Source organism: Mesoplodon bidens (genome assembly GCF_964165515.1).
Source record: "Mesoplodon bidens genome assembly, chromosome: 18".
Taxonomy (NCBI): domain Eukaryota; kingdom Metazoa; phylum Chordata; class Mammalia; order Artiodactyla; family Ziphiidae; genus Mesoplodon; species Mesoplodon bidens.
Window position 1 is genome coordinate 20,565,914 of NC_138175.1, and position 17,622 is coordinate 20,583,535.

The window sequence follows — 17,622 nt, forward strand, 5'->3', positions numbered from 1 at the left end:
CATTTCCCTCATTCTGTTACCAAAGACTTGGGTCATATTAAGCTGTGTAGAGAGAGGGTGGTCAAAAGACAAGACTTTTAAGTTTCTTGAGCATCTTCTCAGTGCCTGGCACCAAGCTAGATGTTCCTTGTGGTACACCACATCTGGGCATCAAACCAAAAGGCTATTATGACTATTTCCATTTTAAAGATGAGCAAACTGAGGTTTCTAGACGTTAAGTAGCTTGCTCCAGATCACACAGCTGTTAGTGTCAGTGCCATGTTGCACTCGAACTCAGGCACTGTCTATCACGTCACACCAACTCTGAGGGAGAGTCAAGCCCATCCAGAGACTTTTTCAGGCTGTGATTCCTTCCAGCCCTGTGGGCAGCCTGTGAGCTTAGCAGAGACAAGCCCCACCTGATTTCTCTGTGGCTCTCTTTCCTGCTTGGCTACAGGCTCAGTCTCCCCTGTGGCCCCAAAGCCCCTCCTCCCCCAGACCCATCTGTTGAGGCCACCTCCACCTCACAGGGAGCTCTGTGGAGCTGCCATGTGTTGGTGGCGAAGAAGAGGTTGTGAAGCATCTGTTCTTGGAGCCTGGGTCCTGGGGGAATCCTGGGCTGCCCTGCCCAGCTGGGACCAGATGGAGGAGGCTCCCCCGCCTCCAGCCTCTCTGAGGAGCCAGGCTGGTCCCCATCCTCCTCACTCAGTGCTTAGGGCTGGAAATGGCTCACAGGCCTGCACTTGCAGGGAGACGACCTGACTTCCCTCCTGCAGCCTTGTGGCCAAAACCCTCAGGGCTTCCCCTCCCCTGTTCTTGCCGCCTCTCCCTGCCTTAGTCTTTTCATCTGCTCGACTGGGCGGAGGGCATGGAGGTCTGCTGGGGCTGTCTCTGCGAGGGGCCGAGATGAGCTGAGATGCTTGGAAGATAAGATGGGGCCGGGGATGTGGTAGGGCCTGGGAGGAGTGGGCCCGGCCTGGCCTGCTTCATGGCTGCCCAGCTCCTGAGAGGCCAGTGGATGGTCCCACGTCACCCAGTGTCTGAATCTGTGGGTACTGGGCAGACGCCTGCCCATCGCCCTACTCCTCCCTGTCCTGGATCCACGTTCCCTGCTGACTCTCCCTGACCTCCTGAACTCTCACTCCTAGGAGATCGGTCTTGCTTGGGAAACTCTAGGGCTTGTTTTTCCTTCTAGGGACTTTCCCTTCGGCCCTTCTCAATCGGCAGGGTGTAGGGGTGTGGAAACCTAAACAGGAACAAGCTGTGATTCCTATCCTACGTTTTCCAGGTTTTAATGGTCTTTGGCATCTTTGCATGTACTGAGCAAGATAATTTTGTGAGCTAAGAAGGTTCAAGGATTCCCTGTTAGGTGTCTAAATTCACAGAGTGGGAAAGGAGGTGCTAAACAGAAGAGGGTGTGTGTCCATGGCAGGGCCCTCCTGGGGCTTCCGGCTTCATCCCTCATTGCTCCGGGTCAGGTGTATGTGGATGTCTGGGGCTCTTGTGGTTCTGCATCCCTTCCAGAACCTGTGTGAAGGCCTCTGGTCTGCGAGCCCAGGAGGCCGCCCATAAGACATCTGCTTCACCTCGATTTGCTCACTTGTCTGGTTGTTCCATAAACATCTACTGAGGCAGCAATTTCAAGGTTGGGTCTGAGGAGGGCCCCGGATGGGGGGGAAGTCAAAAGGGAGATCTGTTGACCCAGTTCGGAAACCCCGGGGTCTCCTTGGGCAGTTGGCAATGATGGGTGTGTTGGAGGAGAATTGACGGTCATTCCCAGATTTCTGGCCTGAAGAACTGAGTGGTGGTGATGGTGGTGGTGATGGTGGTATCCTAAACCAAGACAGCAAAATCAAGCAAGCCAGCATGGAGGGGAAGACAAGGAGTTCAGTTTGGGACAGGCTGTATTGGAGCAGTGGAGACGGGGGCTGCCCAGGGGAGCCAGGCAGCAGAAGGCAGAAGGAATCAGAAGCTCAGGCAGAACTGGGGTGGGAGAGAGCCGGGAAGCTGCCGGCCTAGACGGCTGCAGTTGAGAGCAGAGTGAGGATGAAAGGGTCTGGAGTGTTTGGGGCGAGAAGGCCAGCAGGATTGGAGTCTTGGGGGACCCAGCATCTCAGGGCAGGTGCAGGAAGAATCCACCCACCTCCAGTACCAAAGGGGACCAGGAATGGATGGTCAGAGCCCAGGGAGCGAGAGGGGCTGGAGGAGAACCTGAGGGCTCAGAGTCAGGAACCCAGTGGAGGAGTTACGTAGAAGACTGATGTGACCAACAGCGTCAGATGCAGCTGAGAACTGGAAACTCTGGGATGCACTTAGCGACACAGATTCTGATGCGGTGTTGGTGCGGGGTTGCAGGAGCTAGATTGAAGCAGACTAAGGGTGCTGAAAGGGGTGCTGTGAACACTTCTTAGACAAGTGCAGAGAAAAGGTAACGAGTCTGATTGGACAACGTGAGGAGAAGAATCCAGCAGAGAAGGGGAGAGATGATGGAGGAAGGGTAGGCCTGGACAACCCCATGGGACCCAGCCTGCCATTGCCTGGGACACCTTTCTCCAATTGAAATCTGAACAGACCCCAACCTGTAGATGTTAGCAGAGCTGCTCTGGCTGAAGCAATGGGTGGTGGGGCTCCTGGGTTTTGCCTGCCTGGGCTCCCCTCACCCTCCAAGGAGCCTCACAGTTGCCCTGAGCTCCTGGAGCCCACTGGCCTCAGTCCCCTTCATTTTAAAGATGAGGACGGGCTGGCCAGAGCCACAGAGAGAATCTGGTGGCAGAGTCAGGAGCTTCAGCTTCTCCCCCTCCAGCGCCTCATCCACAGTGTCTGGGTGACTATGCATTTATTTATTCAACAAACATTGAGTGCCTACTGCATGCTAGGCGCTGGGCCTGTCAGCGTGAGGCGGGGCGGTGAGGGGAGAGGGGAATTCAGAGACGTGCAGGAACTGCTTCTGACCAGCCCAGAATACCCATGACCATACCCTGGAGTCCTCAGGAGCTGGATGCACAAAGCCCTGTCCTGGGGTGTCGGCCCCTATTAGTGCAGACGGGCGGGGCTCCGAAGGGCCTGGCTTGAGCCCAGAAGGTTCTGGAAAGCCCTCCGCACTCAGCAGCCCCAGCCTTCTCCACTGCTGGCTGCTCCCAGGAGTGAGGGCACAGCCACCCTGACCCTCTGTGGGACAGGTGTCCCTGGGCTCCGACCTGCTCCCCCTGTGGCAGCCTTCCCACCTGGCCTTGCGCTGGGGCTTTGACACCTGATGATGCCACAACAGCAACCATAGTGACAACAATAACAATAATTTATTGAGCTTGTCCTATCTATCAGAAAGCTTATCACTCTTGACCTATACCCTCCTCGGTACCCACGGCAGCCGGCAGCCAGGCTGGGCTCCCCCGCCCCCTGAACACCACTCTTTGCACAGTGAACCCGTTGCCACCTTGCCCTCTCCAGCCCACCTGGTGATGATCGCTCCCAGATGGGAGGGGCCGGCTCTTCCCACCCCGGCTACAGCAGCCCTTAGATGTGCAAACAATTGACAGTTGGGATTTCGACTACATGCAAGAGAGGCCCCCAACCCCATGATTCGGGACATGTAACCAGTGGCACAAATTTGAACAGACACTGGTGAGCGGGCCGAAGGGAGATGACAAGTAGAGGGAGGCTAAGGTGGGGGCCCTGAATTCACACAGACTCACAGTCCCACCTCACCATGGAGAGGGGATGGGGAGGTTATGCACGTCCTCCCAAACTGCAGCAAATGATGGTGGCTTGAGGGGGTTCAGGGGACATCATGGGAGGAAGCAGGTGGCTGCCAGGGGGAGAGGTGAAGGTGACTCTGGGGTAAGGGTGGCAGCATGAGTTGGTGAAGGCGGGGCTGATGATGACTAGGGGAGTGAGCCCCAGGGGCTGCGACCTTGAGCCCCGGGGTACTCCTGATCGTGTCCATCGTCTAGACGCGTGGGCATCAGGGAGCCATGAGAAGGATGTTATGGGCAAAATCATCTGTGGCTTCATTAGATGGAAATGAATTAGTAAATGAGGGGCTGCATGGTGGGGCTACTCCAGGAAGGGTTTTCTAGGACACTGAACTCCAAGGAGTGTGTTCTGTGGAGCACCCATCCCGCGAGACATTCCTTGTGGTCAACTAGATTTGGGAAGATCACTGGGCTTTCTCTTTCCTATGGAGCCTCACAACACAGCACCATATTAAAGGCTCTGAAAAGTCCAGCAAAACCTACTTGACTTGTCTCACTCAGCATCTCCCACACTCACTTGACCATGGAATTAAAAAAATAGTAACCCCATTAATATCCCTTGGAGGAACCCTGAACCATACTTTGGGAAGTACTCATACAGAGGGATTCGCAAAGTGACATATCTCTTGCAGATGTCAGGAGTCTTCTGTGTTGCCCTCCCCCGATCCGTCATATCACATCACACCCTGATCAGAGCCCTGAAGTCTTCTGGCCAAACATCCTAGAGACATTCTCCGCAGTCCTGACTCTGCCCTCACCTGGCCCTAGTCCATGGGAAGATGTGGGGAGGAGACTTACAGGGGCAGGGGCGTTTGAAGGACATGTAATCCTTGGAGCAGAACAGCGGAGCCAGCCTGCCCACGTGCACAGCTCTGACTTCTCGCAGGGAAGGACCCTCCGCTCACCTGCAGAGACACAAACAGGCAGGTGATGGGGACGCCAGTACAACACCTACTGACTCTGCAGGGCGCTCGTGTACCCTGGGCTGTCAACCTCTGGGGAGAGGATGGTGACTTTGAGAGCATGGGCCTAGTCTGGGTGGGGGCCTGGAGGGCTCTGGGCTGCAGAATATGGGGGTTCTGGGCAGGGGTGGCACAAATGTGTGCTGGGTTCTCAGTGGTCAGTGGAAGGGGGGAATCTCTCTCCTCGGTGGACCCTTGAGAATCTTGTAACTGTCAGGGCTGGAAAGACCCTTAAAGATCAGTTCAATGTCCTCATTTCACAAAAGGGGAAACTGAGAACTGGAGAGGGTGAGGGACTAGTTTAAGGTCCCACAGCTGGCTTTGGAAGGGAATTCATAGATGCCTAGCTCAGACCTTATCATCATCATCATCATCACAACAGTTTTAAGAGGAAGATGCTCTGCTCTTTTCATTCTCGTTTTATAAATAAGGCAGTTGAGGCTCAGAGAGGTTATGAAACTTTCCAGGGTCACACAGCTGCTAATTACAGGCTGGGACTAGAACCCAGGTCTGTTTGACTCCAAAGCCCACACTGTCAGCCAGCACACTCCCTTAAAAGGCACCTAATATATTAAATTACCAATTCAGAAATAGGGACCTAGAGAATGAAACTGTCTCTTCCCCAATTCCCCCTGTACCCCCAAGTGAACATCCAGGTGTCAGGATGTCTGTGCAGCAAAGGACTGCCAGGTCACTCTAACACCCATTTGCAATGGAGGAGACATTTTCAGAAAATAATCCATCTTCCCATGCTGCTGGAGATCTGAACTGATTCGGTCTCTCCTGGCATGTCCCCAGGTGACAGGAGGCTATGGGAATATTAAGGAGTTACAGTTCTTATTTCTAGGGAGTGCGGTCACTTCACGCGCAGAAACCAAACTGCACCTTTGGTTGGATGTGGAGCCGAGCAGGTACTTGCAGGGGAAGTTGTCAGTCACAAGCCAATGGGAAAAGAGCCTGGTCCCTCTAGGTCCCAGGGGGCATTCGGCTTCCCTGATCCTGGGGATGATATCATTGTGGACAGAACTCTTCTGTAAGAGGCGGGTCCAGAGGTCCCACCCTTTTCTCCTCCAGGGATCCCTTTTATCATATATTTTTTTTTCTCCAAATGGGTCCCCTGTTTTGACGGGGCCAATTGGCCAAACTACACTAATAACTGATTATTCTATTTAATAAACAAATCAAACACCTATCTTTGGAGAGCCTGAGCTCAGAAGTCCAATTCCTGAGTGCTAATATCAACTCTGCCACTTTCTGGCAGCGTGACTTTGGACAAAGCACTTCACCTCTCTGAGGTGCAGTCTTCCTGGGGAAAGCAGGGTAAGAACACTTAACCTGCCGTGAGGATGGGGGTTATGTATGGAAAGCCCATGGCAGGAGGTGTGTGGCTGCAAAATGTTCATGCTGCTGCCTGAGGGGGGTGGGAGGGAGGGGGCCATGACTGCTGCTGACCTGGGAATCCCTCTTCAGGTGGCTTCTTCCAGCTCAGCCTGTCCTGGTGTGAACCCCAGGCTGGCCTGACACCCACTCCCAGTCCCCATAGAAACCCAGTCAAGAGTTCCGATGGGGTAAGTGAAGGTAGGATGTGATCTCCTCAGGCCTGGTAGAACCGGCGTGGCACGCTGCTTGGGGAACTGTGATTTCACACCAGAAAACTCACAGAGCATCTCAGGGCCTGGGATCTGTGCTTTCTAAAAATACATGTGTGTACATGTGTCTGTGTTCATTTCTGCGGGTGTGCTGGTGTGCACTGTGGCCGCATGTGAGTCTGGAGGAGGATGTAAGTGGGCTGACAGGTCATCTCTTGGCGCTGCTTCCAGAGAGGTCTTTCTTAAAGGCAAAATGGATTATGTCACTTGCTGAAAAGTCTTCCACAGCCTCCCGTGCCCTCAGGAAAATGTCCTGGCTTCCGCGCCAACCTCCACAGTTCCAGGGCTGTTTCCCTCTCTAGTGAGTTGGCATAGTGTGGGCACTTAGTAAATGCACGCTGAATGTACACTTACTGTAAGGCTATCCTGGTGGCACCTGATGCCATGGAGGGTGCTGACCAGCTCCAACACTTCAAGCAGTTGTCCCCAAGGTCCTGCATCTCCTAGAGGCCCCCTGTACCCCCTTTCCTCCCACTGGGCCTTGTGACACTGAGATGAAGGCTGGGGTTTTGTAGGGTGTGGGAGGTGGGAGATGACCTCCCAGGGCAGGGGGCACCAAAAACCCTTGCGTTACGTATCGTTTTCCATGGTCAATTTGGGTGTTTGGTGGATAGCGTGTTAGGTTCCCAGGTGGCCAGGAGGCTGGCAAGGGGCCGGCAGGTTTGGCCATGGGTCAGGTAGACATTTCCGTATGTGGAGATGTTGTGGGCACGCCGGCTTTCAGGGTGGCTCACGTTCACCAAACACCTGCATGTGCCAGTTAAGATCACCGAAATCACTGCAACAGGTTCCCCGAAGTGGGTAACAGTTTCATTTTGCAAATGAGAAAACTCATAGGCTCTGTGACATAACCCACCCGAAGTCACCCAGAGGGAAGAGCTGGAGGAAGAGCAATGCAGGGAGGGAATCTGTCACCACCACCCCCCCCCCCGCCAGTGCACCTTGGTTACTGCAGGGCCACCCCACAGAGATCTGACACCAGGTCACGTCTCCCCCCACGCCCGCCTCACTCAGCACCCAGCATCTGAGGCGAGGCGTGTCCCTGCCTGTGACTCATCTTCGACTGGATTGTCTGACTGGAAACTGGAGGGCGGGCCGGCGGGCTGCGGTATTCCAGGTTCTGAAGTGGCTGAATGGTGGGCGGCGAGTCCACGTCACTCCCACTTTGCTTCACGTCCCTGCTCCCGGAATACCTCCTTTCTGTAGCCACTGCGACACTCTGATCTCGATCAATGAGCCTGTGGGTTAGTGGACTGGCGCCGTATCCCTGGCGGAGGCGGCCAGGTAACAGCGGGGACAGGACGGTCAGCGCATGCGCGGCAGAGGCACCCAGACTGGAGGGTTGAGCTTCACCGGGGTCCACGGCAGACGGGGCAGGGCTGCGCAGGGGCTGGCCTCTGGGATGGGCCACGTCTGTGCAGCGCCTGCTCAGCCCATTGGATCTCAAGACAAATCCCCATTTTACAGCTGACACAGAAAGGAGTCTCAGAAATGAGGGAGGCGGGTCTTTAAGTCTGGGACGCAGCTGATGGTCTCCCTAATGGAGAAAAACATTCCTTGGCAAGTGCGGGTAGATGTCATTACAGGCATACCTCGGAGATATTGCGGTTTGGTGGTCGAGAGGCTCCAGGCCAACGCAATACAGCGAGTCACACGATTTTTTTGGTGTCCCAGTGCATATCAAAGTTAGGTTCACCCTATACTGTAGTCTGTTAGGTTTGCAGTAGACATTTATTTAAAAAACAATGTACATACCTTAATTTAAAAATACTTTATTGGGACTTCCCTGGCGGCCCAGTTAAGACTCCCTGTTCCCAATGCAGGGGGCTCGGGTTCGAACCCTGGTCGAGGAACTAAGATCCCGCATGCCGCATGGTGTGGCCAAAAAAAAAAGAAAAAAAACTTTATTGCTAAAAAACGCTAACCATCATCTGAGCCTTCAGTGAGTGGTAATCTTTTTGTGACAGTAACATCAAAAATCACTGGTCACAGATCATCACAGCAAATACAGCAGCAATGAACAAGTTTGAAATGTTGTGAGAATCACCAAAATGTAACATAAGGGACATGAAGTGGGCAAATGCAGTTGGAAAAATGGCATGGATAAGACTTGCTTGACGCAAGGTTGCTCCAAAACTTCAGTTGGTAAAAACAAGCAATATCTATGAAGAGCAATAAAACGAGGTATGCCTGTAAACGTTTGTCATGTGATTAAATGAAGAAGCAAATGAACTCAGGAGTGGAGGAGAAAAAGAGTGAGAGGACAGTGGCAGAGAGGCTGGCAGAGGACACGGAGGTTTGCAAACAAGTAACTTGGTCCTGATGTTAGAAAAGGGATCCAAGTATGTGGCAGCCTCTGCAGCAAGGAGGCCTTCTGTCCCCATGCAACATCTGGCCACATGTGTGCTACACTGGGTTGGTCAGGAAATGCGTGGAGGTTACTGGGTCTTCAGGTTGCCTTGATTTACCTGGAGTAGTCCTCTATTGGATCAGCTGCCTTCCCCGCTGCCACCAAGGCCCAAGTTCTAAGACTTGATATACTGACTAACTACATAAACCGGTCCACTTGCAAATCAGCAAATAGGTCCTGACCAAGGGTGTAGAGAAGCCTGATTCAGGGCCCAGAAAACACCAAAGAGGGTATAGAAAAGTATTATTACAGCGGTGAAACATGGAATGTGACCCCAGTGTCCAATAAGAGAGGAGAGGCTGAGAAAATTTTGGCATACGCTTATAATGGAATATTGTATAGCCGTGGAATCATGTTTTTAAAGAAATTTTAATAACATAAAAGACTTTGAGTATACTGTTAAGAGGGGGGAAAACCCCACCAGGTAAGCAGGTTCTAGAACTCTGCCTACAATATGATCCTTACTTTGTAAGGAAAAAAAAAAAGAGAAAATATTCACACATAGAAAAAGATTAAAAGGAAATAGACTAAAATATCCACAGTCATGTACTCTCTGGGCAGTGGTGGGATTGAGGAGGCTTTTTATGTTCTTTTATTTTTTAAAAATGATTTTCCAAATTTTCTTCAATGAACATGTATTACTTTTATAATCTGAAAAATCATTAAAATGAAGATTTGAAAACACCTTTTATGCTAACAAAATAAAGAATAATTAAATGAATAAATCAGTGATAGTTAACTCATTGGAAGTTTTAAACGCTAATTTAATTGCCTTTGAACATGCCATTTTTTATTGCCAAAATTTAAAAAAGTTAACTTGTCTTTGAACTTACTGATAAGGAGCTTTATTAACATGTTAGGAAAATAATCTCCACTGGTTTTAACCTTCATCACATTTTCCCTGGCGCTTGAGCAGGTCGTATTTGCCAGATTTTTGAGAAAATAGTTTCTGCCATGAACCTTAAGGTTTATCTTCAGGCAAGCTATACACTTGGCAATAATAATAACAATAATAGACCTTATGTTTGGGAAACACTTTATAATTTGCAAAGCATACGAAGTGCTGGTTATTGTTCTAGTCTCTGGGGATATGAGAGTGAGCAAAATGGTTAAAAGTCCCTGCCTTTGGGGAGTTTACATTATATTGATGAGGGCAGACAGTAAACAAATGAATAAGATATATAAATGTTGGGGGTGATAAGCGCTATGGAGAGAAGAGAGATAGGGAGTAAATGCGGGGGGAGCTGCTCTTTTAAATCAGTTTGATAGTGTTTGAATAGAAAAAAAATGAAGATGTCTCTAAAGATTCTATAGCCCATGGGCAATTAACACATAGAGATACAATGATTGAAGATATCCATTGAGGAAGCATTCCATTAACTAATTACATATCGTCTAAGATACAATATGCTAATTATCAATTTTACAAACTCATAAAATTATGATGAGTCATAGTGATGTTTTAAGTTTTCTATACTTAGCAAAGTTAGTCCTTAACCTTTCTAAGCCTCAGTGTTCTCATCTATAAAATAGGGACAATTATAGTACTTAGATCAGAGGGCTGTCCTCAGACTCCAGAGAGAAAATACTTATGCTTGGGAAAGAGCATGCATTCAGTGCATGCTCATAATGCAGACATAGCAAGGCCATTGCGAGGGGTCCATTCGTCACTGCCACGTGTTTCCTGTATATTGTTTCTCCAGTCCTCACAACTACACTGGGAGATGTAGGCTATTTGTTCCCCTTTTCAAGAGGAAATTGAGGCTCTGAAAGGTAGATCTCCTGCCAGAATCACAAGCCATAAACCCAGGTAGTCCAGCTCCAAGAAGCTGTGCTCTCAGCCACAACTGTACTTTGTGCCAGGGCGATTCAGAAGCCCTCCTGGCTTCAGTTTCTCCCTTTAGGAGGCTGAGAGCTGGCTGCCACCTTCTCGTCCCTTACCCTGTGCTGTGAGCACTTCCAGGGCAAAGACTTCAGGTAACAGGCGTCTGAGTGTGTCTAACTGATTATTCCCCAAGACTGAAGGAGGTGCCCGTATCCCCATCACGTTGCTGCCTGGCTGTACTCCCACTATGTGAACCAGGTGACACAAACCTCCTAAATTAGTTTCTGATTAACTCCTTTGGGAAGAAGAGGTGAGGATTATGGAAGATGCTGGGATGTGAAACCCTGGTGGGTGAATGGGGGAGGGGTGGGAGCAGGCTACAGAGGAAGAAGATGACAGAGGGGGTTTTTGTGTAGAAACAGCCCCCAGGAGGCAGCCCATTCTGCCTGTCTCACTAGGTCCCCACCAGGCAGCATGTGGACAGACCCCCCCCCATCGCCCCCATTCTCATAGCTGGGGCACAGGTGAGCAGGACTAACACGGGTGTCCACAAGCTGGACACTTGTTTTCTTCCCAACAATGCTCCTGGTTACCTACACCCTCCATGCCACCCCAGGGATTCCAGCATCCTCTCCCAGGCCTTGGGCCTCATTGGTTCTGCTCTGGGTCTGAAGCCTCAGCTGCACAGACTGGGAAGATCTCTTCCTGGGGCCCTTCCAGCTCTGAACTTCTAACCTCTCAGTCAGCCACGGGCTCCATTTCCTCCCCAAGGGTTATCATTTCTGGTGCCTCGTGGCTCAGTCGCCTGGATGAACACACCACGGTCAGCGCAGGTTCAGGGTTGGGACCCTTCAGACTTGCTGCTGTCTCCTTGCCCTGGTGACTGCTCCCCCTGCTGCTCTTCACTGCCTGTCTGAACTGTCACCACTGGAACATCCAAGCCACCTGACTGTCTGATTGCTCCTCAGGGAAAGCAGTCCTCCCCAGGCCCCAGGCCCCGGAGTGGAGGGAGGTGTGAATTCCCTCGCACAGAGTGTGAGCAGCGGACATCAGTCAAGGGCAGAAGAAAAGAGCTGATCAGATGCGGTCTTTCCCAACCTGGATGGAGATGACAGGTAGGGAGGGGAGCACCGCTGGGAGGCAGAGCGCCCAGGGAGGAGGGAACAGCTGAGAAAGGGCAGGCCCTAAAGAGGGGGTTTTGCACTGCAGTTAGATGTCAACAAGCCCTTGGGGGATTCAGAGGCCTCCTTGGAGGGGGACTTGGGGGGTTGGGAGGGGGTCGTGTCGCCACCACCTCAGGGCAACTCGCTTTGCCTCAGCATCCACTGGTGAACGACACCTGTAGTCAACCTGAACTGAGTAATGGCTGAGTGCCAAGCACCATGCTAGGCTCCCTACAAGCATCACCTCACTGAATCCTCCCAACCCACCTTCCCCATGTTTCAGATGGGGAAACTGAGGCTCAGAGAGGTTAAGTATCTTGCCTAACATCACACGGCTAGGAAGTCAGCCAAGCCCACCCTCTGGTTCCAAAGCCCTCAAACACTCTGCTCACGACAGAATCCTACCTACTTGTCAGCGGAGGCAATTGAGGCACAGGGAGGTGAAGCCACTTGTTCCAGTGGAGCAGTCAGGATGTTTGAGGAGAGTCAGGAGGGGCTTGCTTAAGGCGGGTGCCCGTGGACTGTGTGAATCAAGACCAAGGACCAAGCTCCAGGAGCCCCCGCCACTCACACCTGTCACTGGTGCCCTCCCCTTCCCAGCCTGGGCCTGGCCATCTCCGCTGGCACGGCGCGTGGGATCAGGAGGGCAGCCCTGGGTCCTCCGCATGCCAGCCTCAGGACCGCCGGGCCGATGGGGAGAGGGGGAGGGTCGTGCGAGTCTGCCGTGAGTCTGGTGGGCACTACCCAACTTCTGAGAGCGATTAGGGAGAGGCGGCTGTACTGCTTGGTGCTGCGCAGCCAGCCAGAGCGGCCGCCTCGGACTCAGCCTCGAGTCCCGCTTACCGCGCCAGGGAAAGTCGGCCCCGGAGCTGGAGAAGGTGCGGCGGGGACACCACCTCTCCCACCGATGGTGCTGAGATAGGCCAGCTTGGCAGGCATCGAAGCGGGGTCATGGCCCTGGTGGCCCGCCCGTCGGAGGGTCAAACTTCCCGGCTCGAGGGTCGGGGGTGGGTTCTAGCTTCAAACTCCACAAAACCCGGAGCCCCTTTCCTCTTCTACCCCGACCAAAAGTGCGTCCTAGTTTACCCTTCTTGGGTGGGTTGTTCAGGGGTCCGCGAAACCGAGGGCGCGGGGTCGTGAAGACTGTCTTACGTTCCCTCTATGGGGTGGATGTTTGTTTGGGACTCAAGTCGGGCAAGAACCGGGAGACCTCTCCATCCCTGCGGCCCGATGGCATGCTCAGGGGCAGCCACGGCCCGCGCGAGTCCCGGTGGCCCGCCCGGGGGCGCGGGGGTCGGGGCCGGGGTCCGCGGGAGAGCGGGGATCCCGTTCGGAGCGCGCTGCGGTTCCGCCGCGGACCGCGCTGAGCGACCCCGGGTGTGTGTTTGCACCGGGGCCGCCGCAGAGCGCAGGGGAGGGGGCCGGGACCCCATCCCCGCCCCTCCCCGCCGCCCCCGGCCCCACGCCCCTTACTCGGCTTGGCTGCCTCGCTCCGCTCCGTGCGCCGCACTGCCGGCTCCAGCTTCGGCTCCAGCTCAGGTTCCCGCTCTGGCTCCGCTCCCGCTCCGGTTCCCGCTTGGATGCCGCTGCGCTTGGGCTCCGGCTCCGGCGTCGCGGGGGGCGCGCCGCTCCGCCTCGGCCTGCTTGGCGCGCAGGGGCGGGGCGGGGCGGGGCCCTGCCGAGCCGACCCGGGGCCCAAGATCCCCGGCCGAGGCGGTGGCGGCGGTGGCGGCGGCGGCGGCGGCGGCGGCTTCCCGGCTTCCCGGCTTCCCGGCTTCCCGGCTTCCCGGCTTCCCGGCTTCCTGGCCCCGGCCCTGCCTCAGCCCCGCCCGGCCGCCTGCCGGCCCCGCGCCGCCGCCCACGCCACGGCCGCCCGCTCCCGCCGCCCTGCGCCGCGGCTCCGGGGCCTCAGCAGCGCTGGGCCGCCGCCCGGGTCATTCCTGAGCTGGGGGGACGCGGCGGAGGGGGAGGGCCGAGCCGCGCCCCTCTGCGCACTGCCAGCCTGACACCCACACAGCGGCAGGCGGGGCGGCGCGGCGAGGAGGCCGAGAGATGCAGGGAGGCCGGCGTGCCAGCCAGACGTGTGAGGACAGACGGACAGGCGTGTGTAGAGAGTGAAATACAGACAGGCGGGAGCAGAGGCGCAGACTCAGACATGTGCAGAGAAGGGCAGACAAACGCTATGTGCAGGGCAGGACAGCCAGACAGGTTGTTCAGAGGCAAGCCTGGGCATCCGGGCAGGGGACCCCTGACACGGCCACTGGGAGGGGCGGACGAGCCCGGCAGGGCCTCCTGCTCCCAGTTGCCGCGCGGTGAGTTCTAGGGTGTTCGGGAATGTCAGCTAGGCCCGGCTGAAGCCTTCCTCTCCTGAGCGACCAGCTTGCCTGTTTCCTTTACTCCTGGCCTGATCCTATGCCCTCTGTATCCCCCTATCCCCAAACCTTGGGCATAGAACTTGACCTTGGCAGATGCATGCCTGCCTCAAGGGGTGCCTGGCTCAGGAAGGGGCTCCTGGCTTTCTGGACCTGCCCTGTCCCCACTCTACTTTGGGCCCTTGGACAAGTCCAGCCCATCCGCCGGACCTCCCTTTCTTTATTACATTAGAGCTCCGGTTTATTGCGCTCTGGCTAGTCCTGGTGCTTTCCAGTTATTTGTGGAATCATTTATTTAATCTCCCCTACTTAACTGGGAGTCCCAGGAGGGAGACCCTTGGGGGCCTGCACAGAGCATGCACTCTAAATTTGATGAATGAATTGATGAAATACTTTGTTGATAATTCTCCTAACCCCCGTTTTGTCGATGGCAGCTAATAAGTGGTTGTCAAAAATCAAACAGGATAAGGAGCTGCACATACTGATGATAAAACTTGGGGAAGGAGAGGAGCCATAGGGATGGCGTGGAAGAGAAGCCAGGCAGACAGTGGCACCGCAGGGAGGGTGGGGGCAGAGCAGGCTCTGGTGGAGAAAACAAACCTCACTCCAGCCGACCTCTGACAGTCACCATGGCTTGGGCTTCCCTGGGTGGAGGCGGAGAGACCTGCATGGTGTAGAGCCTTGGTGGGTAAGGACACTTCCCAGCCCCCTTTGGTAACTGTTCATTCTGGGCTCTGCCTCCTGCACTGCCTACCCCATCCCCCAGACTGAGGGGGGTGGAGGGACCCAGGCTGAGGGATTCCAGCTCCATCTGGAGTCATCAGGAGGCATGTGTGCTATGTGGGGCATGGGGCCAGAATAAAGGGAAACATTTCTGAGTCCTAAGAAATGGAACCTGAGGGGCCCTTTGTCCAACCCCATGCATTTATTTTATGGATGAACAAATAAAGGACTGGAGAAAGCAGGGGGAGGCCAGGGCTAGACAGCTAGGATTGGAGGCTCTAGGACTCCCAGGCCAGGGCTGTGCCCCCTGTGCAACCCTCCTGAAAGTGACCTTGACCTTCCTAAGCAGACACCTGCTGATCTGTGCAGGATGGGTATTCTGGTTGTTGAGTGGTTTTACCTGTAGTCTGTCCCCTTTGGCAAGACTGTGTGTGTGTGTATTTTGTGGCGGGGCCTTGTGGAAGGCTCTAGCTGATAAAGAATTCATCCCCCTCTACCCTCTGTTTGAGCATCGCTGGGCTGGCAAATCTGGCTTGTTCTTCACACTGGAGCCCAGAATGGGAATTGGTTTCCACTGGGCATGGTGGTGTTGGGGTCTAGGTTTGGGGAGTTGGCTTATATTGATTTGCCTGTCTGTACATCCATAAACAGGACACTGGAGAAACATAAAAAGGTGAAAAAAGAACAGAAAAGCTGGTCACTGTTAATGTTGAGGTTTCTTTTTCTTAATTTTTAATCTCACATCTGTACGAGTGTCCCTAATGGAGTGAGCTTGCTCACTCTCTCTTCTATGTCACGCTTCTCATGGCTGCCTAGCGTTGCATCCGATGGCTGTACCGTATTTTATCTAACCAATTCTCTACTGCTGGGCATTCACTTTTGAGTTTTTCACACTTCTAGACAGCACCACAGTGAACATCCTCATGGGTAAGTTTGTGCATGTCTGTGATTATTCTTGATTTCAGTGGGTTATGTCCATATAGTTTTGAAGCTTTCTTTATGGGGTCAGACTTGCAGGAGGGACATTTCCTGGGCACCAGGGAAGCACAGTGATATTTAGTGTCTGCTACACCAAGGGTGGGGTAGGGAGGCTGGAGGGAGGAGCCTGGGAGAGGTTATGCAGTGCCATCTGAGGACAGTGAGGTGCCAGGCTGTGGGGACCTGCCCTAGAGTGTGCTCTGTATTGCCCTTGTCACTCATAGGTATGGTCAACTTATCAATTCTATTTTTGGGGGGAATCTTCTGATACTAAGGGTGGAGGAGGGAAGGAGGAAGGGCCATCAGGATGGTCTGGCCTCTGGGTGGGATATCTGTCTAAAAAACCCAGCACAGGGAATTCCCTGGCGGTCCAGTGATTAGGACTCTGCGCTTTCACTACCAAGGGCGCAGGTTCAATCCCTGGTTGGGGAGCTAAGATCCCGCAAGCCGTGCAGCAATCAATCAATCAGTCAATCCCATCACACCCTTCAGGAAGGTTACCTTGTACTAGTGATATCCCTTATACAGAATTATGTCAAAAGCATCTTCCCAGCCTTGAATTACGTTACAGAGGGCCCGGCTCTCCAGACTGCCTTTGGGGGTGGGGAGTACACCATGCTCTAAAAAGAGAATGAAGTGAGGGAGGAAAACCTAACCCACCAGCTTTAAAAAGATTTTTCCTCTTTCCCTCTGATTTTTGCTAATGGTCCCCTTGAACATGTTAAGGGGGATGAAGGAAGAGAAGAGGGCTTGGTTCTTGCTTGGTGGTGGGTGGGGTCAGGAACCAGAGCCCTCCCAAGGCCAACAAGTTCTGAGGTGGTGCTGAAGTAGAGAGAGGAAGCTGGGGGCAGGGAAGCACCTGTAAAACCTGAGGCAGCCCCTTCTGGAGTTGCTCTCCACTGAAAGCATGGAGGGTTTTGTGCTTTCACCCCACTTTACGGATGAGGAGACTGAGACCCACCGAATTTAAGTGACTTTCCAGAGATTCACACCTGGTTAAGCCACTCCAGGTAAGATGATGAAACACTTTTAAAACAGGCAGAAAAGATTACCAGGTGTCCTTCGAATTGACTGTTCGGTGTTACCCGGCACATGGTTGTCTGTTTCTGTAGGAGTTTGTAGCTTTCATGGTCTCTAAGCTGTTTTATTATTTTGGAAGTTGTAGAAAACTGATTGTGATGGGAAATTGTTCTTGTCCATTAAGATGCAAATACATTTTATCAGATGAAGTCAATTGAGATCTTGTAGAGAGGGGGCTAAAAGCTATGCTTGTGGCTGTGCTTCGGATTCTCCTTTAAATTGTGTATAATGTCTTATTTTTCCCTAAGTAATTAATCCGTTAAATGAAATCTTTGACATGTGTTGTTTATTTTATATTTGTATAACATTCATGATTTTATCCTTTTAAAAAATGTATCTTTTAACAGTAGTAAGCTGGGGGCTGCATCCAGATGGATCTGTTTTACATCATAGCTTAGCCTTTCATTGGAGGCATCAGGCCCAAGGCCCTCAGAAGAGATGGAAATGAGTGCGGGCTGGGTCAGTCCTAGAGGGCTTTCTGGAAGACGGAGGGGGTGGGGTTTGAGGGGTGGGGAAGGATTTAGAGAGGGACACCTGAAGACAGAAGGCTTTCCAGGATGGAGGGCGGGGCCTGGGGTGGAGAAGGAGTATGGAGGCTGGTGAAGAGGCCTGTCTGGATGAAGGGTGGGCTCTGGGGTGCCAGGTGCCAGACGGAGGATGGAGGTGGGATTCCAGGTAGAGGAGACTGTACCTGATGCTGTAGGCAGCGGGGAGCCACCATAGGCTCTT

The 17,622-nt window shown here is 53.4% G+C and overlaps 1 protein-coding gene across 1 annotated transcript in view; it reads right to left on the minus strand.

Annotated features, from left to right (window-relative positions):
* The window catches only part of BEAN1 (brain expressed associated with NEDD4 1), a gene marked incomplete at both ends in the record, with an annotated part of 37,892 nt that extends 25,213 nt beyond the window's left edge, over positions 1–12,679 (minus strand). Inside the window, 2 exons of the mRNA XM_081216002.1 lie at positions 7,360–7,809; positions 12,646–12,679. Coding sequence (XP_081072128.1) covers positions 7,360–7,809; positions 12,646–12,679 — 484 coding nt within the window. The remainder of the gene's footprint in view (positions 1–7,359; positions 7,810–12,645) is intronic.
* Between the last annotated feature and the right edge of the window lie 4,943 nt (positions 12,680–17,622).